Raw genomic sequence first — 25,905 nt, forward strand, 5'->3', positions numbered from 1 at the left:
AAATATTTTGAGAATAGAGAATGCGTGAAAAAATAACGAATAAGGCTATAATTTCGATGAATAAATCAATGTAGCATATGAATAAGATATTGGCCTGAGTTCGAATCCTGAGAGGGGCGAGATTTTCACTATATTTATTGAATACATCTGTTCATTAATTATGTTGATTTGTTCGTAAAATTTATAGGCTTATTCATTATTCTCCATTCTCTCGAAAAATATAATTCTCTATGGATCCCTCCCCTATACAATATGACTTATCGACTACTACAACATGCACAACAGAAAAATCACATTAAATTTGGGTCTGCTCTGATACCATATTAGAATTGAGTCTATCGTCCCCTTAAAAAGACATTGTAAGGAGAGAGAGTACTCCAAACTTATACTATATTGGAGATCTAATTATTAGAGAAATTAAGGGTGACTTTAACATACCAACATCTATTTATCCAACACAAAACTCATAATGGGAGACGAGTAATATGGATTGCAATTCTCCACGTAAAATTTCTTCAATGTAATTTTCTTGAAAGTTGATTCATCTCTCTCCTTTTACTTGAAGCTAGGGAAATACTTGAAAAAATTCACATAGTATTTGTCATCTCAAATTCATCCATCATTCTTCGCTTGAAATCTTCAACCATCTTCGCATTAGTATCAATTTAGACAAGATCGATTGTCATTGTAGATGCATACATCAAAACATCATTGTTTCTTTTCTTCACCAAGGCTTAATTATCTTGACTTCCATGAAGATCATTATAAAACAAACATCATCAATTATGATAATTCAAACCCTTGGACTTGTTTAACCATGAAGAGCTTTCTTGAACCTATTTCCACTCTCTTTATTTCCTTCAACACACCAAAAATCATAAGGTTGTTGCACAAATACCTATCTAATTAAATGGAAAAGGTTATGATGATGTATATGAAAATTAAGTACTTATTTATTACATATGAATTATTATTGAAATCTCGTCATATTCTGAATTTGCATATAAATTTTAAAATTCGATGTAGCAAAAGTTGAACTATCTTAATTTAATTGGCGTGGTTAGTTGAAAAATTGACGTGACATAACCAGTTATCGCGTGACAATCGTTGACAGAAACGACGTCAATTATTCGGCTAGCCATGCCAACAATAAGTTTGGCTAAATCCTAATTTGTAGCGAAATCATATTAAATTAATAATTCAGTAATTACTAAGCCAAACTTTGAACTTTGAAATCTGATTGCACTTGAATAAAATTGTAATTCATGAATAGGTATTTCGAGTTCGAAATTGGCGTTGCAAAGGAAAGGCCAAATTTAAAAGAGTATGAAAATTAAGTTGAACTGGACTTAGTCCAGCCCAGTTCTTTAGTGACCGTGGGCCACTTCTATACATTTCTGAGTATATATTTTTGCTTAATTTTAACAGCCCATTTAATTCTATAGAATATATTTTTGCTTTTAGTTTTTATTTTTATTTTTATTATCATAATATATTTATTGTTTATGTAGGTTTTTGTTGCCTTGTTGGTATCTAAAGAACCTTTAATTAACAAGAGGTCATAGTTCACCGTTTCTCTTTAATGTTCTTCGTTTTTAGGGGAAATCTCTTTAATGTTCTTAACTATTTAAAGAGAATATTCTTAAATATTCGTTTAATTTGTTATTAGGTGCTCTGTACATCGACCTATGTAATTTCTAACTATGCAAGTGAAATATCCTGTCACTTCCAATGGCATTTAACAATGAATATCCCGGTCCTCAAGGGGACACCAAGCAGTACGATCTCATGTGTGTGAACAGTGAGATCCCGGGTTCAAATTCCACTGCTCCCCCTCCCCAACTCCCCCAAGTAAAAAAAAAACAATGAATATCCCAAAGTTTTACTACTCCCCTCGTCTCACCAAATTAGTTTTATTTTCATTTTTGATACGGCTCATATTATAGTTTATTTTTTAATATTAATTATTTAAAAACTTTCTTTTACTAAAATAATCTTGTTTAATGTATGTCAAGATAATGCGTGAATCGGTCTACTTGTTGGACTGTAGACTTCCCTGCTTAGCTGAGGAATATTGTTTTGGAGGATATTCCATGAATAATATTGCTTGGCTTCCTTCTAAAAAAAAGATAATGTGTGGATCAATAAATAAGGATAAATAAAACAAGGGTAAATATCATGAAAATCTTTGAACTATCTCCACTTTATCAAAAATACCCTGAAACTTTGGAAATGTTTTTTAAACCCTCAAACTATCACGTTTTTATCAAATATATCTCTTATCTATTTTTCGGTTACCAGAAACATGATGTGGCTCGCCGGATGCCACAATGTAATTTATATTCTATTTTTTTAAAAAATGAAATGGAAAAAACGACTTCGTTTCGTACCATATTCTATCGTGTTTATCCCTAATTCTAGGTTATTAGCGTGAATTTCAAACACGATAGGAGTGAATTTTAAATTTCAGAGTGGATTTTTTTAATGATATGACATGAAACGACGTCGTTTTTGCCATTGCATTTAAAAAAAAATAGAATATAAATTATATTATGCCATCCGACGAGCCACAACACTTTTTGGTGACCGAAAAATAAATACGGGATATATTTGATAAAAACCTGATAGTTTAAGGGTTTAGAGAATATTTTGAAAGTTTCAGGGTATTTTTGATAAAATGGGTATACTTTAGGAGTTTTCATGATATTTACCCATAAAACAATTATATATAAATTGTATTTTCAGAGAATACTAAATTGAGTATATTTTTGTAATGTGCGGGGAAATGAAATTGAATTATTTTGATGGGATGAAAGAAGTATATTATACAACAAATATATACCAAACAATAAATGAGACCATAACACTCTCAAATAAAAAGAGAGAGCATAGGAAGGAGCCAAAACATATGGAGAAACATTCATGATTATAAATAGAAAAGACAAAAAAACAGTGCTTCGCAATCCAATAAACAAGTGTGAAGTTCAGAAGTTGTCATAGTGAAAAATACTAGACAACAAGCTTGTTTAGACATTCAGAATTGGGGATACAATACAAGCATATAAAAGTTCTATATCTATACACACACACTTATAATAAGGATAAGCTTACATTTATTGTTGATAGGCACATCATGGATGAATATTTATATTGTAGAATAATTCAATTGTTAAAATAATAACCAACAATAAAAAAATAAAATAACAGAACGATTTGAACCACCTATTAGTTATCGAAATAGGAAGTGCAGACGAGAATCAAAATAAGACATTCGCAATCGGCGAAGCCACACCCAAGTTAATCATATACAACAAAAACAAAAAGACATTATAGTACTCAATCTTATCCGTTAATCTTATTTATCCATCGAATGAGATTTTTAAAATCTCATTTTTTAAAAAGTTTTAAATGGTTTTTTAATGATAAGAAAGGTAGAAAGTAGGGGTGGATCGGTACGGTATGCCGAATTTTTTTCGTCATACCGTATGTCGTACCGTAAATTGCGGTATGAAATTTTTCATACCGTTATCGTACCAAACTCTTCGATATATCGAAAATCGGTATATCGAGAAATTCTGTATGAACTTTTTCATGCCGATGTCGTACCAATAGTGCGGCATACCGTACCAAAATTCAGTATACCATATTTTATGGTATATACCAAAATTATTGATATAATCATGTCTAAATTATAAAAATAATTTTTTATAAATATATATTTTATAAGTTGTCCTTAATTCTGTACTAATGTGATTTTTTTATATATATAATTTATCACTAATTATAGTACTTATTTCAATTGATACGGTATACCGGTTCGGTATATAACGGTATACAGCGGCATGAGGAAAATTGATACTGTTTTCGTACCGAAATTTTTCGGTATGGTACTTTGTCGTACCGAAATTTACGGTATACCAACAATTCGGTATTTTCGATATTTTTTCCATACGATACGTGTGGCATACCTATTTTCCGGTATTTTGGTCCACCCCTCGTAGAAAGTTATTGTTTACTCTTATGGTGCGTTTACTTTGATGGATAAATTTATCATGAGGAAACGATGAATAACAAAAATTTATGTCATTAAATGCCTCCTTTTTTTCCACATTTTATATAAAAGAGAAGTTCACTATTTTTTCTTTTGTATTTTCATTTTAAAGATTAATAATATTATCCATCAAAGTAAATGCACCATTAATGTCTTTTTTTTCGAACAATTGTTTACGCTTAATATTAAACATAAAATATATATGGTTAAACACAAAAATACATATTGTCAAATATGAAATTACGCTATAAATTATACTAGTATCTTTTTATAGTTTTGTGAAACGGATGTCTTCACACTTTAACGGAATTTCATCATCAACGCCTACCAAGTGTTCGTGCGTGTTGGCTTTTATGGCTGTGTTTTGGCGAGCAGTTGGAGTGTGTCTTTTGGGGTTGGTTTTTTATCGAACATCTGGTAGGCACTTCGTTGAGGCTGGGTGCTTTTGGTTTTGCTCAGTTCGTTTCAGAGATGGGTGTGGCATGGGTGTTGAGGCTGCTGGGGTCGGTTGTTGGCTGGCGTCGGTCTGGGCTTGTGAGGGTTGGAGTGTCAGTTGAGCCTTTCCGGGTTTGGGTGAGCTCGGCTCGGGGGCGATGCTGGTCGAACTCCGTTGGGTTTTGGCCTCATTTCTTGGGGTCGGTTTTTTGGTGGGATTCAGTGGCTTCCGTCGTTGATATGCTGAATCTCGGAGTACTATCTCCTATTTCCCGGCTGCGCTTAGTTCGTGCGTTTTGGCTTTTATGGCGCGGGGTGTTTCCTTTGCTGACATTTTTATTTTTTGCACTGTTTTCGTCCCTTCTGTCTGTGTTGGGAAGCCGAGCGATTTAGGGGTGATGGTTAGGCCGGAGCCTTTGAAGTCGTCTCACCTCCGCTTCCTTGCACTTCTTTCTTTTTTACGAGTACTCTTTTTCCCTTCTAAGGATTTTCCCTCGCGGGTTTGTCTTAGAAGGGTTTTAACGAGGTTCGGCCCTTAGTTTGCTCGTTGTGCCTTCAAGGGTTTCTTTTGTTCTTTCTTTTAATAAAATTTTAATTTAATAATCATGTAGCCAAAATAATACAAATATCAAATTTTTTTACACTCAAAGTTAAATACGAAAGTACAAAAACGCATACGGTTGAATATACAAAATATAAAATGATCTTACTATTTATACATTTTTACGATAAATACCCGTTAAATTCTATTCAAAGGGAAAATAAAATGAATTTACTATTTATACATCTTTATTCAATGTTTGAAATCCTCTCTTATACTAGTATATACTATTTTTTTTTCAAAGGGGAAATAATATCATGTATACTTAATAATTCTTTATCCAAATGAAATGTGGATAAAGTATTGGAAATTTAGAACTACAATTTCAAGGGTCTTTACCTTACTATACTAAATTGCATAACCAAAGCCACATAAAGCATGGTCATGATAAGAGTCAAAATTCTTGACTGCTACAGTAAAACTTCAAAAAAGAAAAAATCTTCTAAGTATACTTTATTCACTTACATTAATTTGTAGTATGATAGTATTAAAATTGAGAAACATTCTTTGCTTTTGCTTCTGGTGTTGAAATTCTTGAAGCAATCGCCATCCCAATTTCTTATGATGATGATGATGGTGATGCCAATGCAGCCCTAAAGCTAGCAGACAAAAATTTTACCCCCAATTTTTGCACACACTCCCACACCCACTATAACACACCCCAATTAACACACATTAATATGGCAGCTACCACCGCTCACCTCAAATCTCACTCCCAACCCATCAAGATCAAGCGCCGCCGCTGCCGCGAGACCACCATCACCACCACCCCAGATCCCACCTCCTCCTCCACGCCAAACCCCCACCAAACCCTAAATCACATTACCATTTCCCCCGACAGCTCCTGGTCCAATTCGGATCACAAGATCCGCCAATCGTCTTCCGCGATGGGACCCTACGGCGCCGCCGTCGCCGCCGGAGACGGATTCCCCTCCTCCCTCAGCAAATTCAATTCCGCGCTCACCGCCGGCCTCCTCAACCCAATGTCGCCGCCGCCGCCACCGGATAAAACGCGCTCGAGCCCTACCTTATTCGAGATGATGGCGAATGAGCCGGACAGTCTGCCCAGAGCGCCGGCCGCCGTTGAAAACGGCGCTGCTAAGAGCCAGCAGGGTTCGAAGTTGTCTGCGAATGTGGACAAGCAGGCGCTGATGCAGCAGCGATTGATGGATCTCCTGGCGTCGAGGAGCCCCGGGAACCAGTTCAACGACGCGGCCTCGAGCGATGTGATGCTCACTTTGAGCTCCAAGGACGGTGTGAGTGTTTCGATTAGGGTTCATAGGCAGATCCTTGTGGTTCACAGTCGGTTTTTCGCGTTGAAGTTGAATGAGAGCTGGGTGAAGCAGCAAGGGAGCTGGGTGCCGTACAATGTGGAGATTGCTGATTGTGATGATATTGAGGTTTACATTGAAACTCTGAGGCTCATGTATTCTAAAGACTTGAGGAGGAAGTTGATGAAGGAGGACGTGCAGCGGGTGCTCGGTATACTTAGGGTAATCTCACAATGCACATCAATAATCTATCTCTGCTTAATCCTATGCATATCTGTCTTTACTTAATTCATTTTACTAAGATAAAGGATTAGATGGATGGGATTAGGCGGCCGAAATGTAGAAGGTGAAGTAATGTTGTCGTTGGTTAGTTGATTTCGAATCTTAATGATGCATGAAAGACAATGTGGCTTGTTGGTATTGTAAAATGTGGTAATTAGAAAATGGGTATACATCTGGATTGTGTTGGTTATGCCTTTTCTTCATCATTTAACTTCAAATAGGGATGTGCAATATGTAGTTAGCATATTGATAAGAAGAGGCGGCTAAGAAAGGACCTCTTCTAGCCTTTAATATACCCTCACAAACTACAGAATAGATGGCATTCTCATTTTGTATGTGCTAATGGACCTTAGCTGTAGAAGAGACTACATGTCTGTATGTGGTATGTGCCTACAGAATAGACGGCATTCTCATTTTGTATGTGCTAATGGACCTTAGCTGCAAAAGAGACTACATGTCTGTACGTGGTATGTGCTTACATTTTATTATCTTGACGAATCAAATTTGGGAAAAGCTTTTTATTGGTAATATGGTCTGTAATTTCCCTGCTGCCAACTACCTAATAACTTTAATCAACTAAAGTCTATGCATAACTTAGCTTTGAGGAACCTATCGAGTATTGTTAACTTAATAATATAAGATAGTTCAATTCCTAGCTTCCTAATTCACTTGTACCCCTTCGTAGTGTGTTTTGGACGAGCTTCCTGATTTATGGTTATCCAGAACAAGAACTGTTATGTAACACATGCTAGTAGGCAAATAGCTCATAAAAGAAGAACATGAAAAGTTCTCTGTCCAAGCTCTGGCCCTTAGAGAAACTAGAGAAGGAAGACAGATTATAGTTTATTCAATATTTGGCTTGGGCTGGGCTTGGCTTAGATTTTACATTTAATGTTCCATCAGACTTATGTATGATTTTATTATTGACTGTTTAATTTCTTAGAACAAGGTGCATATATGCATTTTTTTAACGTATAATCCTTTTTTACATACTTATATTATTCAGATTGACAAACCAAACATGTATTGTTGATACAGCGTCCCATACTATCATACCCTCTAACCTACTGCCAACAAACCCAGAGTCAGAATTCTATTCTTGAAAAATGCTTCAATTTGCTTCTAAGATGATCATTTGGTCAGGACTTACAAACTACTAATCTGAAACTGTTGGTCTGTCCATAATTTTGCTTGTCTCTGCCATGAGGTAACTATGTAAATGGGTAATTGACACATACATATTGTAGCTGTTTACAGAGTATAAATAATCTCCATATGTGCCTTTCCCTTAAGATATGATTATATTCCTGCAATCAATTCAAAGCATCTTTGGACACTGGATTTTTGTGCTTTGACATTGCTAACAGATAGGTGTTTATGTGTGTAACTTAAGTTTAATTTTTCTGTCGGTCTCATATAGGTCTCAGTAGCGATCGGGTTTGATGCGGGTGTACTATCATGCTTGGAATACTTAGAAGCTGCTCCATGGGCTGAAGATGAAGAAGAGAAGGTGGCCTCCCTGTTATCAGAGCTTCGGCTTGAAGGGGTTGGAGCTGGGGAAGTTTTGAAAAGGGTTTCCCTAGATGCTGCAGCAGGGCTTGAGGATGGAAAGAATAACGAAGAAGTGCTTCTCAAACTATTGCAGGTAGTTCTCGAAGGGAAAGATGAGAAGGCTAGGAGAGAGATGAAAGACTTGGTGACCAAACTGCTGCGCGAAAATTCATCACAGAATGATTTGAGGAAGGAGTCAGTGTACTTCGCTTTTGATGAATGCTTGAAATTACTTTCTCGTCACTTCTTACAGGCAGCACACGGGGACATGCAAGATATAGGTCAGATAGCACGGCAGGCAGATAATTTGCACTGGCTACTGGACATAATGATTGATAGACAGATTGCTGAGAACTTTCTAAAAACATGGGCCTCTCAGTCTGAATTGTCCGAGGCACATTCTAAAGTACCTCCCATACACAGATACGAAGTCAGCAGAGTTACGGCCAGGCTGTTTGTAGGAATCGGAAAGAGAGAGCTGTTGGCCAGCAAAGAGGCCAGGTGCATGCTTTTGAAGACTTGGTTGGTGCCCTTTTACGAGGATTTTAGATGGATGGGGAGGGCATCGAGAGGTCTTGACCGGCATTCAATTGAGGACGGTCTTAGCAACACCATATCAACCTTGCCAATGGCCTTACAGCAGGAAATTTTCGTGTCGTGGTTCAACAGATTTCTGAATGGAGCTGATGATTGTCCAAATATCCAGAGGGGATTTGAAGTTTGGTGGAGGAGGGCATTCTTGAGACGAAAGGGTGAGGATGAGAGATCTCACCAAATGCGAATTATATCCGACACAATGGAGAACTCATGAATTCGGGCATATCTCAACTTCGATTTCTATTTATCTTCTTCCTTCCCACACTAGTTGAGAAATCCAATGCAGGTCTGACTGGGTTCTCAAAGACACTGATTGGTATTAACGTATTGAACGGTTTGCTGCCTTCGATCTTTTGCTGACGTCTCGACTCCCTTGATTTGGAGACAGTTTGCTGAAGAAAAGAGATTGCACGCTGAGGTAGTGAAGTGAGACTTGGATATATCCAAATATCAGTTGCTGGTTGGAATGAGGTCTTCTTTTTCTTTTTTCCTTTGTATTTTATTTTCTTGATTTGTGAATAAAGTGACATGGTTAGGACGAAGCAGTGATGAAGTTATGCAGTGTGGGTTGATTTAAACATATAGTAGTTTCCATATCATGTAAGTTTGTGATCCATTGTGAAATGCTATGTAGGCCTCTTCTTCTTTCTTTCTTCTTTTTCCTTTTTCTAATACATGTTCTCTACTATCATCTCCAATTAATAAATTCATTTTGCAACAGGAAATGAGAGAGAGAGGTTTATACTTCCAACTGCAGTCTATAAGTATACTTCAAACTTGTAGATCAAAATTCATAACATCTTCTCTCCCTCCCTTTCAACCTCTGCATTCTTTGAGCTTTCACCTCCAGATTCTTCAAGCAGGTTTTCTTGATGGTCATCGAAGTGGGTAAAATACGACGGCCCCGTCGTCGTGCAATCGTAGTTAAGCTCACCAGGCTTGGCATGATTTTGCCTAGACAGGGCAACAATGACAGCATATCAAAGAGTGATAATCACCAGCTGCATACGTTTGGAAGAGTAATGGAATGTACCATTCTTGGTCAATCAGCATTGCTTCTGTTAGCCCAAACACCTTAAGCTCTTCTCTCGAATGGTGCATTAACAAGGAGTACCTGCAGGAACAACAGTTGTACGCACCCCAAAATGGCAAAACCCTAATTGAGAAACAAGAATGAAATGGTGTTTTTTTACCTCCCACCATAGCCTCTTTCCATAACAAGAACCTTGCCATTGCCAAAGTTATGGAGCCCTTCAAACTGCTCCACAGTCCACTTGTACCATCTCATCAAGAAAACGCGCAGCGTCAGTCCATGCGACACTATCACTAAGTTCATGTTCGGGCTTTGCTCGCCAGGCGGCTGAAACCTCCCGATGTCAATATCACTTCTCAGGGTCTCTCTGAATCCTGATTCAGTTCGACTCGACTCATTTACATCCCACCATCACAAAAACACCTAAAAACCATTTCTAGTACCTGTGATTCTATCATAAACATCTGCAGCTGATTCCCCATTTGGAAACCTGTAGAAGAACCTCCCATACTGCTTCCTAGCTGCCTTTTGAATCTTCATTTGTTCTTGATCTTGGAAATTCCCTTTAAACAGAAGCCCAAAGTTAAAAAAGAAGCAAAATCTCAATAGAAATAAATGCATGGCAGCATATATATAATACCAAAATCCTGCTCTCTCAATCTTGGCTCTTCTCTAACACCAGCAATTCTTGATTTCTCAAATGCCTTAGCCAAATTTCTGAGAGTCTCAAGAGACCTTCTATAAGGAGACACATAGAAGTAAACCTTCCAATCATGAACTCCATCTCTCTCTATCATCCTCCTTATCTCTCTCCCACACTCCTCCGCCTCGGCCGCCCCCTGCTCCGTCAGCATCACCTTCGGGTCTGCCACGCGCGTGTACACACACTCGTCCACGTTTCCTTGACTCTGCCCGTGTCGGACTAGGATTATCCTTCGTGGCCGGGGCGGCTTAGCCCTCATTGAACTTGAAGCTCTGGATTTTTCAGGGAAACCATTGTTGCTTTCATGGCTGCATATTATGGCACAAGTGTTGCAGGGAAATCTAGAGTTTAGCCCAGCCATTTTTCATGAAATATCACTCCAAGATATGGAGCTTTTCTCTCTCCTTTTGTTTTCAACTAGTTTGGGACTAGGATAGATAGGTTGCAATATTTGAGAGGCATATGCAAATCTTCAGAATATTTGCAAAAAAAATATTCCAAGTCATCTTCTTCTTCTTTTAAAATCAATCCCCTTTGTAACATTTAAGTATATAGACTAATTTAGACGGCATACATGTTTCATAATTGAAAGTAGCAAAGTCTTGTGATTGATGAATATTTTGTATTGATGATGCAAGGCATTATATTTTTTAAACATGTGTAAAAAAATGAAGGGATAGAAATGGAGGACTTGTCTTTATTCGAGTTCCATCCAAATGTGTGGCATCAATGAGTTTGGGTCCTTTCAAATTCTCCACTTGTTGATACTATCTATGTGTGAATGAAATATTAGAGATAAAGCTAGTAAAGAGTTGAAGCCACTTGGCCATAATATTTGGAAGAGATTAAAGGTGAAAATTTATGTGCATTTAGATACACGCTATTTTTCTCGAATTAAATTTAGTTAGGGTTTATTAATCGCAATAAGGATTTAGTAAGAGAGCGAATGCACCATAGTGTATTTACAATTGAATTAATTATAGTTTATAGCCTTAATTTTAATTTATTTTATGTATAGCCTGAACTTTGAAAAATTATAGCCACAATTGCACCAAATTTATATTAATAGTCTATTATTCATCGTAATTACAGCTAAAATGATTATTAATTGTCACAAAACTAGAGTCTAATGTATTATAAACGAAACTAGAGTACGATGATTTTTGTGAACACAAAATAGAAATAGTATGTCACAATATAAAGTCATAATGGCCCACAATTGATATATAGGAATAGGAGATTAAATTGGCATGACTCAAATTTATATAAAGAGGATCTTGTCAGAATCATCACATCTACTTCCAAGTTACTACCTAGGTTAATGGGAAAAGTATATTAAATTGTGACAATAAAACCTAAATGCTCAACTAACAAAACCTGTCTCGTTATATTAATTTTACCATATCCAAATAATCCTATGGGAAACCTGCAGCACCCATTATATATATATAAGTAGCAATCTTGATATACACACCAACAACTCTTATTTTAAAATATTTGTCAAATAAGCTAGCACTGATTATTCAACATGAAATTCTCAAGAATTGCATATTTGGTTGCTATGTTTGCTGTGCTAATTATTTTGGTTAATAATAATGCAGCTGTTGCAGAGAGTAATTTTGAAAAATGCTACAAAGATTGCATAGCAACTTGCAATCCAAAGGTATGTGAAAGAGCGTGTCGATACAAGTGCTCGCTTGTCCCACCAACTGCTACAAAGTTAACAAATCCAAATATAGATTGAAAAAAAATATATTATGGTTTCTTCAAATAATATATAGTATAATAAATAAGTTTGTATTCCGCACGTGCAGCTCGTGTTGGTTTATATATAAAGATTAATTGTTCCTCCTTTTTAATGTCATCATATCTATGTATTGTTGGTATGTATTTGAGAAATCAAATGAAATATTGTGTTTGCTTATTTGGATTTTAAGAATAATCAATTTACATAATCAATGTTAAGATTTGCGACGATGTGCCAACTAGGAAGGTTGGGCTGAATCCGATCGTCAAATTCAAAATAATAATATGGGAATTTTATTTATTTGTTTATAAGTGAATTTGCAACTTTTTTTTGGGAGAGAAAATATAAAGACTTCAATTAAAAAATATCAGCAGAAACAATATCCCTAAGTCATTTAGCAAAGTCTTGAGTCCAACACACCGACTCAGAGCAAGATCTGGCAAATTTAGCCAATGTATGCGCCACCATATTCGCATCTCTATACATATGATAAACATTGAGAAAAAAACTATGTCAAGCAGTCTTCAAGATCTCCGCAATATATGAGGGCAAGCAGCTCTCCTCTTCATCCCCATTCACCATCAATTATGCCAAGTGAATTTGCAATTATGCTTACATCAAGACATGAACATTTATAAAAAGGTCCATACATTATATTTGCCAACTATAGAAATTGGGAAGATGATATTTATATGAACACTCCATGTAATTGGTGACACTTATTTATTTATTATTAAAAAGTTCATTTTGATTGATTACAATTTTCTTAAAATAAATTAATTTAAGATATTCAATTAAATAATTTAAAAACTAAATAAATTAACTTGGTGATGATTAGTTTCAATACAGCGTATATCACTAATCGATTCAATTTAATTATTTTTTGATCAAGAACTACATGACACTATGACAGATGACTAAACCTCAAGATTAATTAAATTTAAAAGGTCTTGATATATTCAATTTCATTCTTATTTTCATAATTTCAATTTGTCAAACTAGCTATTTTCCCATGTGAAACTATTTTTTTTTTAGTAAATGTGAAAATAAATTTATTTTTATAACTATATTAAAATCTTTAGAATCTTCTCGTTCATCAAAACGACATTGTTTAGGCGTCACAAAATGATGTCTTTAATTACTAATCCACGTAAGAGCATCTCCACCGCGGGGGGCGAAGGGGGGGGGGGTCGATCCGGGTCGCCAAGGTGGTGGCCGCGTTGGAGTAGCGCCCTGATTCGAAGCTGGGTCGAAGTGGAGACCCGGGGCGAAGGAGCGAAATGGCTGGCGCGTCCGGAGGACGCGCCCCATTTAAAAAAAAATCGAAATTCGATTTTTTTTTTAATTCAACCGTTGGCTTCCAACGGTAGTTTGAGATTTTTATATATATTTTTTTTCACTTTACCTATATATATCCCAACTTAATTCCAATCATTTTATTACCTACAAATCATCTCCACATCAAAAATTCTCTATAAGAAATGTCTTCCTCTTCATCAAGCCACGAGGACGAGCAACGTGCTCAAGAATTTTCCAATCTTGTGCAATAATTTAATCAAATTGTTTAAGCTATTGGTGATCCGGATGCGCATCCTCGTCGGCGGCGACGAAGAGTGGCAAAGAAGGCCTACATTCAATGGGATCGTGAAGCCGGCGCTCTACGTTTGCACGCGGATTACTTTGCTGAAAATCCGGTCTACCCCGACAACGTCTTTCGCCGCTGATTTCGCATGCGTCGTGCGTTGTTTTTGCATATCGTTAATGCCGTCGCATCCGATCCATACTTCCAACAACGCACAGATGCACTTGGGAGACCCAGCTTCACACCGTTGCAAAATGCACGGTTGTTATTCGTATGCTAGCTAATGGTAGGTCAGCGGACCAGTACGACGAATATCTCTGGATTGCAGAGTCCACCTCGTTGGAGTGCTTACGCAGATTCTGTCTAGCCATTATTCATCTCTTCGGCGCAGAATACTTGAGGAGGCCGACTTCCGCGGATTGCTAATGGCTTCTAGCAATGCACGAGGTGAAGGACAGCTTACCGGGAATGCTAGTGAGCCTCAATTGCATGCATTGGCCGTGGAAGAATTGTCTAACGGCGTGGCAAGGCGCATACACTCGCGGCGATCAGGGAGAACCGACCATCATCCTCGAAGCCGTCGCATCGCAAGATCTATGGATCTGGCATGCTTTTTTTGGGACTCCTGGTTCGAACAACAACATCAACGTGCTCAACAACTCGACGTTGTTCAACGATCGGCTGCAAGGAATGGGGGTGCCGGTCACATATCAAGTCAACAACGCCTACTACACAAGTGGGTACTACTTGACTGACGGCATCTATCCCAATTGACCTGTATTCGTGAAGAGTTCTACACATCCGACGGATCCCAAGGGGAAGAGGTTCAAAGTGATGCAGGAAGCGGCTCGCAAGGATATTGAACGAGCCTTCGGCGTCCTTCAAGCTCGTTGGGCAATCGTCAAAGGCCCATCGCGTCTTTGGAGCAAGGAGGAGATGAGCGACATCATGTTCACGTGCATCATTTTGCACAACATGATCATCGAAGACGAAGGCGAGCACGCAACACAGTGGGAAGAAGACACCGACGAAGCTTCGAGTAGCGCCGCATCTCAACCTCGTGCCGGTGCTCCGCCGGATTTTCGTGCATTTGTTGCACGACAAGCATCCGTGCGAGACGCGGAGATGTATGCTCGCCTCACTTTGGACTTGAAGGAGCACATTTGGTCTCGTTTTGGTCCGATTGAGCCCTAGGAAATTATTGTAATTTTTATTTTTTTATTGTATTTAAATTATGTCTTTAAATTATTGTAATGTATAATTTTAATTTTAATAAAATATGAATTTTAAAAATAAAAGTGTAGAAATGTGAATTTTGTGGAAATGAGAATCTAAGCACCCATCTAAGACACCCATCTAAGACACAATGCATTGGAGAGGGGTGTGTCTTAGGTGGGGACCATCTTCTAAGACACCCCCTAAGCACCAATGCATTGGAGATGCTCTAAGCTTCAATTCAGCACTTCAAGTGACCGGAAAAAAATTAGGGGGATAGAAATTTTAAAAATTGAAAAAATGATGATTTAATTCGCCACACTTTAAAATTTACATTATAATTGTAATTTCGAAATAGTTCGTTCGTGATTTTATTAGTCAAAATCCTAATTCAATATAAACTTTATTAAATTATTAAAGTAAATTAAATTAATATATAAAAGTGTTAACGGCCTATAAATACACAAAATTATTTAAGTTATTGGTATAATGTTAATAAGCATTAATGACATATTGCTTAAGCGTTTATTCTATTTTTTATTTTTTTAAACATCCTTTGTTCTAATATTAATAAACATTAATGAGCTCAAGTGATTATAAATTATAGGGTAAATGTCACTTTATGTTCCATCGTTTTAGCGAATTCTAAAAAATGTCCGACCATAACGATAATATCAAAATGGTATCCAACCTATCACAAAAATATCGTCTGTGTCCTGCAATTTTTTTTCGATAATCGAAAACTGACGTGGATTGCCGAAGTTACAACATGGCATATCCACGTGGATTAAGACATTTTCGATAATTTGCTAAAACGATTGGGACATTTTTGAGAATTTCACGCAGAAGCCTCTCATTCATTTATTTTGTTCTAGGTTTCATTTGGATGAAACTTGTAATTTTGAAATTTAGAAGTTTGATGAAACTTGTCATTTTGAGTATGCTATGTTATCTAATTTGAGTTTTCATGAATGAAAAATATGCTATAACATATTTTTGTTGTTTAATCACTCGCGTAGGATGTGAAATTTCTTCCATATGTGAGTTTGGCTTCGTGTAATTTGTAGATTTGAAACCTAGAACAAAATAAATGAATGAGAGGCTTTTGCGTGAAATTCTCAAAAATGTCCCAATCGTTTTGGCAAATTATCGAAAATGTCCCAATCCACGTGGATATGTCATGTTGTAACTCCGGCAATCCACGTCAGTTTTCGATTGTCGAAAATTTTTTGCAGGACACGAACAATATTTTTGTGATAGGTTGGGTACCGTTTTGATATTATCGTTAGGGTGGGACATTTTTTAGAATTCGTTAAAACGATGGGATAGAAAGTGACATTTACCCTAAATAATACGTTAAGGACATTCACAATAGAGAGCCAAGGTGGGCGGCTCTTAAATGTGGTCCCCACTATTTAAGAGCCCACCCTCCATAATGGGAGAGCCACACTTTCAACTCTTAAATTTTGATTTTTAATTTGTATTTAATTTTAATGTTTATTTTCAATTAATGTTAACACTATATTTAATAATATAAATTTCATCAAAATTAAACATTCTTAATATACATTAATAGCTGATCAAGTGTGTTAAGAATGGCTTTCTAACTTTCTATAAACATTATATTAAATCGTAACAGTAAATTAACTTAAATGCTGCAGTTACAAAACCTGCCTCACTACTTTAATTACAATGATACAAATAATCAAATAAGAAACCTACATCACATTTCATTCACTATATATAAGTAGCATCCCCGGTAACGATACACATAATATCCTCGGTTAACAACTTATATTTTCAAAATGAAATTCTCAAGAATTACATATTTGGTTGCGATGTTTATTGTGGTAATTGCTTTGGTTAATAATAATAATAAAGCAGATGCTGCAGCTGGTAATTTTCAAAAATGCTTCAAAAATTGCATAGCCAATTGCAATCCAAAGGTTTCACCATGTGAGAGAGGGTGTCGATACAAGTGCTCGCTTGGCCCACCAGCTACTACAACTACAAGCTTCACAAATTCAAATATGGATTGAAAACCATAATTAATTATTATGTACAAATAAGCTTATATATAAAGATTAATTATATTGTTCTTCCTTGTCAATGTCATCATTTCTATATGTTGTTGGTACGTATTTGAGAAGTAAAATGAAATATTGGTCTTTTACCACACTAGTATTTTTTTAGCCATTAGTTAGTTTAGATTGTCAATAATTGTAAACATATATTTTGTCAATATTTAATGGTAGCCACAAAAATAAAAATATATTAATTTTAGCTAATTTATAATTAAAATACAAATTTTCTCTATTAGATAAGTTTTTATTCTTTTATTTTTATTTTTATGAAATATAGGATTATAATGAGAAGTAAATGAAATTAATTATAGAATCACCCTTTATAAGGCTCAAGAATGCCTGCGAAGTGAGCATGGTTGAAATGGGTTTGTGCTGGTTGGTTTAAATGGGCTTTCAAATGGGCTATGTTAAGATGAATTGTTTTGTATCACAACGTCATTTTTATTTTATGCTCAAATAATTAAATAAGAAAACACCTCAATTTTATTGAACATGATATACGAAATAAAAATTAATTTTTTTTATCGAATATCACAACAGAACACTTACAATATAAATAAAAAAATTATAAAAATTACATAAAAATTACTTAATCCAACACCTCCTCCTACAAATCTTCTATTGAACAAATTAAAACTGTAAGCAACCATAAATTTTTAGAGTTAATTGTATGTAAATACACCAAGTATACCCAAATTTTAATTTTTAATCAATACTATTTTCTTAATAAAAAAATACATAAAATTTTAATCCGGGGAGCTGGAGTGTCATATCGCACGGGCGTGGATGGAGGTACACGTGAGAAAATCTGAAAAGCCATTATCCATTTATTATCCTTATAAATATCACTTTTTAACTCAAACTTTGCCTTAAATATTTAAACGATGCCCAATTGATATATATGTCAAGTCTTTTGTTTTCTTCAAGATACATTAATTTAACAGTAAATTTAGTGATAATAAATTTTATATATTATGAGAATAGATTTTTGATAATATTAGATTATATAAAAATGTATTATTATCACGTTTCATGAAAAATGTAGTTCTCGCGATAACTATATATAAATAGAGATGATTTCTTCATCCTAGTTATCCCTATATATATTAAGAATATTGGAAATTCGCCCAATTTTATAGGAAATATGAGATTAAGAATGATACTTATTTGATTTTTGAAAAATAAAATAAAAATTGTTATTAGCTATTGAACCTGAGTACTACATCGAATTTCTCCATAACTATCGGCATTAAATATGCTGTTAAAAAATGCCACAAAGATAAGATTGAGAAGATATATATATATATAAATAATATACAGTATACTTTCATCAGCTTGACTTATAGCTACTTTGATGGAATAGAAGTCAAATAATAGACGTACCACCAAGAAATTGTGGCATCGAATTATGAAGCTTAAAGTAGCAGGTCACACACCAAGACCAAGTAATAAAGATTTTAAAATACTTAGAATTAGGCAGATATCTTTTTTTTTTTTGAGGTAGAACGAGAAACTATATTAAATCACGAGAAGCAATATCTGTGAGCCAAGCAGGAAAGCTTGACTTCCAGATCATTACACCAAAAGAAGAAGCGGCAAAGTTCGCCAAACAATGTGCCGCCCGGTTAGTTTCTCTCCGGGCATGGCAAAAATCAAGGACAATGTGGTGTTTCGCATGAGCGAACGCCTCAAAAAGGTTATCGCAAAGAGAGTCAGTTCCTCCTCGATCCTCATGAACCACATGCACAGCAAGAAGGGAGTCGGTGAAGATGGCAGATATCTAAAGTTATAGCTTTATTTTTCAATAATTTTACGCTAACTACTGATTTTGGAAAGGTTCAAGTTCCTTAAATTACTAATTACTAATTACTAACATCTAACATGACTTTGCCCGATCAAAAAAAAAAAAAAAAAGTTCCTTAAATTACCAGCTTTTCGGGTGTTCTTATTCTTATATAATAATCTCTTATTTAATTTTATTTTATTTAGAAAATCATATATATAAGCTCATTCTTGAAATATAAGTAGATGATTGCTTCGTGAAATATAAGTAAATGATGTGGGGTGCTAGCTAGATTTATCTTGTCAATTTAATACACTTCGCAAGAGAACAAAATGTCTGTATAGTAGCTGGCTTTTCAATGGTAAACATATAATTTATGCATGGATATATAATGCTTCCACCTTCATTGGTTATTAAATATTATTTTTTTTTGATCAATAAAAAATTCATTAAAAAACTGGGGTGGTACTAGGAGTACCAAAAACATCAAACAAGTGGTGCAAACTCGTTGGAGCACCACAAAGAAAAAGAAATATTGAAATCGACAACATGGAATATTTTGTTCCAGCTCCAAAGCCTCCCTTTGACCTCATTAACAAGATTGGACACCTCCCAATTCTTGTTCTCAAACCTACTCTCATTCCTATACTTCCAGATCAGCCAAACAGTCCCAATCCAAAGAGCTTTAAGGAAGTTCTTGTTTCTTTTACCTCTTCCTCCTCCAATGAAAGATATGAAATGATCTTCGACTTTTTGTGGTTTAGCCGTTTCCATTCCAATCCATTGATGGATTTTGTCCCACACGCGATCGACTTTCGGACAATGAAGAAAAGAGTGTTCAGATGTTTCCTCCCTCCACACACATGCATTGCACCACTGTTCTTCGGCTGGGATGAGGATATTCCTTTTGAGAAGGTTTTCGCAGGTTGGCAGCCTGTTACAAATGCTTCTCCAAGCTGTCACTTTTGCTTTGTGAGGAGCCGGTGCCGTCCACATTTGGGCACTAGCTACAATGTGTCTCCCAAAATGATCACCTTCCGCCTTTGCGCACTCCTCATAGGCCGCTTTAGTCGAGAAGTTCCCCCCCCGCTGCGTTCTTCCAGCTCCAGCCGTCCATAAGTTCTAGGCAAGGAGAAAGCGTCCCAATGACTGACATCAAATTTTCCTCCATCTCCTTCTCCCTCTCCCTCAGCTCCCTTCGCCACTTGAGATCCCACACCCATCCTTCCTCCGTCCATTCCCCAGCCTCCTGCACATTACCATCTTTAAAGAGACTAAGATTAAAAAGTCTAGGGAAGAGGATCTTGAGGTAGATTTTGACTTTAGTCAAAAAACCTACCCCATTTTTTCGTGGAGGTATATTATACTCCCTAGCTCCTTCCTTCACGAAAAATGGGGTAGATTTGTTATTTTTAACATCCACGAAAATTACAATATTTTCCCTTTTAATACATGATCTACGTCTTTTCGTTATTTTTTATTCTTATAAATACTTAAAGATTATTTACAAAAAAAATATTATTAATTGTGGAATCATTCATCCGTTACATAAAAATCATCATCAGTTTTATTAAAATTTTGCGGTAAACGAGAAAGGGAGTAATAATTCATCTTTTGACGACAATAATAGATTATATATACAGTGATCAATGGTTCATATTTGATTTTACATACTCCCTCCGTCCCACCATTTTAGTCCCTTATTCCATTTTTAGATGTCCCAAAAAGATAGTCCACTTTTCTAATTAATACTATATAAAAATATTATTTTTACTAAATTAACCTTATTTAATGCTTCACTTAAATGTGAAAAGGATGTGTGAAAATAATAAATATGGGTATAAAAGATAAAAATATAAAAATTAAATACATTTTCTTAATATGTGTGAAAAGTGGGAAGGGACTAAAATGGTGGGACGGAGGGAGTATTATACAAGGGAACTCGTATATGCATCCTTGTTTATATATACAATATTCTTTTTCTAAGATTATATATTTTTTAGTTAATTTATGTTGTTGCATTTTTCTATTCCACCCGCAAATAATTATTTTGAATGTTTTATATATTATTTAGGGTGCGCTCACTTTGATAAAAAAAATGAGAGAATTTTCATCATTTTCACATATTTACTATGATGAAAATTTCTCCAGATATGGTGGAATATTTATTTATTTACATAAAGGTGGGATATTTTCTCGGGCAGCTCATTTTCACTCATTTTCTCTCAAATGTTGGATAGTATTATCATAAGGTTGGGGTGTGAAAATATTTTCCAACATTTTCTCATATTTTCATCTCTAGTAAACATATGATAAAAAAATATTGAGAAAATGATAATATTTTCTTATTCATTATTTTTCAATAAATTTTTTACAACCAAAGTAAACGCACCCTTATACTATATGACCTCTATTTTGATTTTGGCATTTTACACTCTATTTTTGGGGGGAAAAAATTCCATAAAGATAATTCGTAAATTTGAATTGTTTGTTTTTTTAATTGCTTATTAGAGCATTTACAACAAAGAGCCCCGTGAGGAGAGTCATTTTTCTATAGAGGCACTCCCCTCCTAACATGAGGCTTTATAAAGTGGCTTTATAGATTTTTCATCTTATTTTTAAAAATTGAATTCTAAATAAAAATTAAAATAAAAAATTTCATTTTATTTAAAATTTGGCAATTACAATAATCCTAAAATAATACATTAAAAAACAGAATTTAAAAATTACATTAATTGAATACATATATATCCCAAAAAACGAGTGAAAGTAGGATGTATTTATATGAGAAATTTGGTAAAAGAAAAAAGGCAAAGAGCCGTTTAACAGCTAATTTGAAAATATATATATATATATATATATTTGGCAATACCAACCAAATTTTAATTCAGTGCGTGCATTGCACCCGTCTCATATAATCAAGAACGAGTCGGTTCGTTCTATCGAGCCAGGGGACTCGGCAATGTGGCGAGGCTCGAGCCCTGCTCTTGATGTTGTGGTTGGGTTTTATGTTTGTATCTTAATTAATTTAAGCATTGTTAACATGTTATTTAAGTTATTGGTATGATGTTAATAATTAGTATTAATGAGTTCGCGAGACTATAATAAGCATTGTTATCATATAATTACTCAAGCATTTATTCTAATAATAATAAACATTAATGAGCCTCAAGTGATCATAATACGCATTCTTAACAGCATTAACGAGTTCAGGTGATTATTGTAATATTTGTCGTTTGTGTGTGAATTTACAATGCTTTAATTAATTTTACATTTTGTTCACTTTTGTAGATGTGGTTCAACATAGAATTTAATCGACTTCGAATTGACATCTCTCTTGTGTGTCAACTAAATTAATTTGCAAATTATTTAAAGCCTTATTTTGCTCAGAAATGTCTCTATACCCACTCACCTCATCTAGTTTCACAAACCAAACTCTCTCAATTTCTTACTTCTAAAATTTTTCTAAAAAATTCTATTTGAAGGGGAAGACTTATTATTACTCAAGCAATATCCTCCGTTACAATTCTAACAAATTTTTTCTTTTTTTGGAAAAACAATTCTAACAATTTTAAGCACTCGTATCCTAATCTTTTTTACATTAATTTATGCTACATTTCTGCATTAATCTTTTTTTTTTGAATAAGAATTACAAGAGGATTTCTACATTAATCTTAGAACTCCAAATTCTATATAAAAAATCTTTATATATATGGGACATAATTTCTTAATTTTTTTCACTTTCTAATTTTGTATGTTTAAGAATTCTATGTCCGAATAAATTGTAACTTTGTAGTCTTGTTAGAACTTAGATGTGTAGATTTTGTAATAAAATTCCACTTGTGTTTCTATTGAATACTAGCTAGTAAATAAACTTGTAGATCATTTCTCTGTTAAATTCAATAAAACTTTATAGTCATCAATATGATCACATCTCATCATCTTGGCTTTCAGGGGGAACAAAATTATTTGTTTAATCACTCAAATATCAAAATAATGTTTATATTGGAGAGAGATATAAATCAAGAAATATGAATCTAGGTAGTCTTATTATAGGTAAAAGGAGAAGATGGCAAGTAGTAATTGTCTCTACAATTAACATTTATGTGACTGCCTCTGTGGCTTCCTTTTGCAGAGTTTCTTTTCCAAGGCTGTGTTATGTATGTTAGCTGTTAAATGCTTCACTTCAAAAATAGACTTCTAAATTTAGGCAATTCAGAAAAGCTGCATATATCCAAATTGGTCCCCATTATGTATTCGTAACAAGAAATCATTGGAAATTATCAATCACAGATATGGTAGCCCTAAAGATTAAATTTATTATAAAACCATATTTCATTAATTCATTTTATCAACTTCTTAAGAAGGTATTCATTCTAAAAGAAATTAAAATATTTTATTTGCATCCAACTATATGAAAGTAATATATTTTAGTGGAGATTGGAACTTTGGAAGTGGTAGGGAAGATCTTTAATTCATGCATGCTTGGATGGTGCTGATTTTGATTGACAATATGGTGATGGCCACTACACGTATATGTTAAAAATGTCTCATGCATTGTCCAAAATTTAAAATTAAAATATAAAATAGTAACACTTTTTAACTTTAATAAAAAAATTAAAGATTTGTTTTTCACTTTAGGTAACTGATTTCCCACACATGAGTAGGTTTGCGTTTGGTTAAGTAATTTGAAAGCTCCATTAGATTTGATATAACACATAGTAAAATTAAAGTAGGGATGATAGGTACCTCTATTAACTAAGGAAAAGTAGTATCCACAATGACACTTTACTTTTTTTAAATATATAAATAAAATTGATTCAAATACGAATGAGGGGTTCACTAACAACAAATTAACAACAAAATCAATGTTGCTTAAGACCATGAGATGGATTCCAAATTCATTTAATATCTCAAACTAATTAAGCAAGCTCTACTAGTAGAAAGTAAGTTTGAAATCTAAAATCAAAATTATACTTTAATTAATCCATCCAATCACGTTACTGCAGTAACTTGGCATATTTTTAAACATAATTTCATTTCGATGGTTCCATAAATTCCAGACAACACAAATATATATAACGCTTTTCGTCACTCCAGCGTTCATTTTTCCAAATTTCAAATTAATGTTGCTGAAACTAACACACTAAATTTACATGTCTAATATAATTGATTTTGAACACGCCCACTACGTTACATGAAATGCATGTGTTTTAATTTTATTGGAGTGGATGTGATGAGATTCAGATTGAGATTGAGATTGCCGATCTAGATCATGAAATATTGAGATCCAATTACTAAACTTTAATTTAGTATGCGACTCTATTTATCATTTTTATACTTTCTTTCAAGTGGAAACAAAGAGATAAACAAAAATAATTCAATACTAAGAATAAATAAAACGAATGCTGTTAATAAATAGAACTAATAAGCATTTTCAAGATACTTTCATAAAGTAACAATCAAATCACAATCTTAAAAGTCCTCAATTAATTAACAAAAGAATATATAGACCAGAGATGAAATTGTGATGTTTCAAGATATATAAAGAGGTTTAACTTTTTTTTTAAAGAAATAAAAAGGTTTAACTTTTAAGAAATGGATATGGAAATAAAGATCTTATATATAAGGTAGAATCTGACTCTTAATTTATCTGATTAAAAGATGCTACACTCGTCTCCATGTCAGTTTCACATTTTGTATACTAATTCTTTCATTTTCTCACTAAATCTTACTGTTTAAAATTTGAAAAAAACAAAAATGCAGTTTAATCCTTATTTTTACATGCAGTTGATATTAAATTTAAATAATTAAGTAGCTCTGTTAAATAATTCATATTATGATTATCAAAGTAGGAAATAACCTAGCATGCATGCATGTGAACAACACAAAACGACTCTTATATATAAAATAAAATATTAATTTGGAAGTTGGAACACAGTAACTTTTTAAATTTTTATTTTTTAGCAAATATATAGAATGCATGTAGGTGGGAGGGTGGTCCATTTGAAGATAAGGTGTGGTGGACCACTGTAGATTTTCTGGCACGGCAATAATAATGATAATAATAATAATAATAATAATAATAATAATACACGTAAATTACATTACTAATTATGTATAACAAATTCAAGTTTCAATGTAAAGCTGCTGCTTCTTCACAATTTACTACTCCACTTTTCAGGGTGCTTTTGCTCACCTGCGTTACATTTCTTGTTTCACTTTTACTAATAAGAATTAAATACTATTCATTGTCTTGATATTATTTTAAGTTGACCATAAGTTATAAGTCTTCATATTTTAATTAACATTTTTTTGTCCTTTTAATTTGGAACAAGTTTTCAAAACCGATTTGTATATATGATAGTAGTATTTGGTAAGTTTTATATATATATACCGAGGTGTTAAGATTTTATTGTGTTGTACGACTGAAGGGAATTGATGACACGTACTTGTCAAATATTATTTCATAATAAATATGTTAAAACATTCCAAATTTTCCAATATATTTGGTATATATAAGTATGTCTTTTTTTTTTTGAGTCGAGAGGTCTTGGTATATAAATCATAATATTGTGTCTTTTTATTTTGTGAGTCGAGGTCGAAGGGAGGGGGACACCTGATGATTGAACCCTTTAACCTCTTTATTAATACAAAAGTATATGATACAATATGATGTACTCCCTCCGTCCCACGAATCTTAATTGACACGTTTGGTTTCGGCACGGGATTTAAAGAAGTTGTAGATTAGTGTTTTAAGTGTGTCATTTACGCAGAGGCTACTGTGTACATCAATATTCTCACAAAAATCAGAAAATAAAACATACAATTGATACATTTGCTATGAATTTAATATACATACCTAAATACAATCAGAATGCCCAAAGAAAAGAAATGAGGAAGAAGAACCCTAAACCCACTTTTCATCCATTTCTTCACCAACCTACCTTACATTAATATTTACTATCAC

The 25,905-nt window shown here is 34.3% G+C and overlaps 2 protein-coding genes across 2 annotated transcripts; one reads left to right on the forward strand and one right to left on the reverse strand.

Moving 5' to 3' along the window:
- Nucleotides 1-5,560: 5,560 nt before the first annotated feature.
- Nucleotides 5,561-9,437, forward strand: LOC131024917 (BTB/POZ domain-containing protein At1g63850). Its single transcript, XM_057954477.1, has 2 exons — nt 5,561-6,580; nt 8,061-9,437. The coding sequence occupies exons 1-2, from the start codon at nt 5,768-5,770 to the stop codon at nt 9,000-9,002; spliced, it is 1,755 nt and encodes a 584-aa protein (XP_057810460.1). The 5' UTR covers nt 5,561-5,767; the 3' UTR covers nt 9,003-9,437.
- Nucleotides 9,357-11,154, reverse strand: LOC131024950 (phosphoglycerate mutase-like protein AT74H). Its single transcript, XM_057954528.1, has 5 exons — nt 10,462-11,154; nt 10,265-10,384; nt 9,982-10,195; nt 9,822-9,902; nt 9,357-9,742 (listed from the first exon to the last, which is right to left on the reverse strand). The coding sequence occupies exons 1-5, from the start codon at nt 10,883-10,885 to the stop codon at nt 9,580-9,582; spliced, it is 1,002 nt and encodes a 333-aa protein (XP_057810511.1). The 5' UTR covers nt 10,886-11,154; the 3' UTR covers nt 9,357-9,579.
- Nucleotides 11,155-25,905: the final 14,751 nt, after the last annotated feature.

This window comes from Salvia miltiorrhiza, chromosome 5 (genome assembly GCF_028751815.1).
Source record: "Salvia miltiorrhiza cultivar Shanhuang (shh) chromosome 5, IMPLAD_Smil_shh, whole genome shotgun sequence".
Classification (NCBI taxonomy): domain Eukaryota; kingdom Viridiplantae; phylum Streptophyta; class Magnoliopsida; order Lamiales; family Lamiaceae; genus Salvia; species Salvia miltiorrhiza.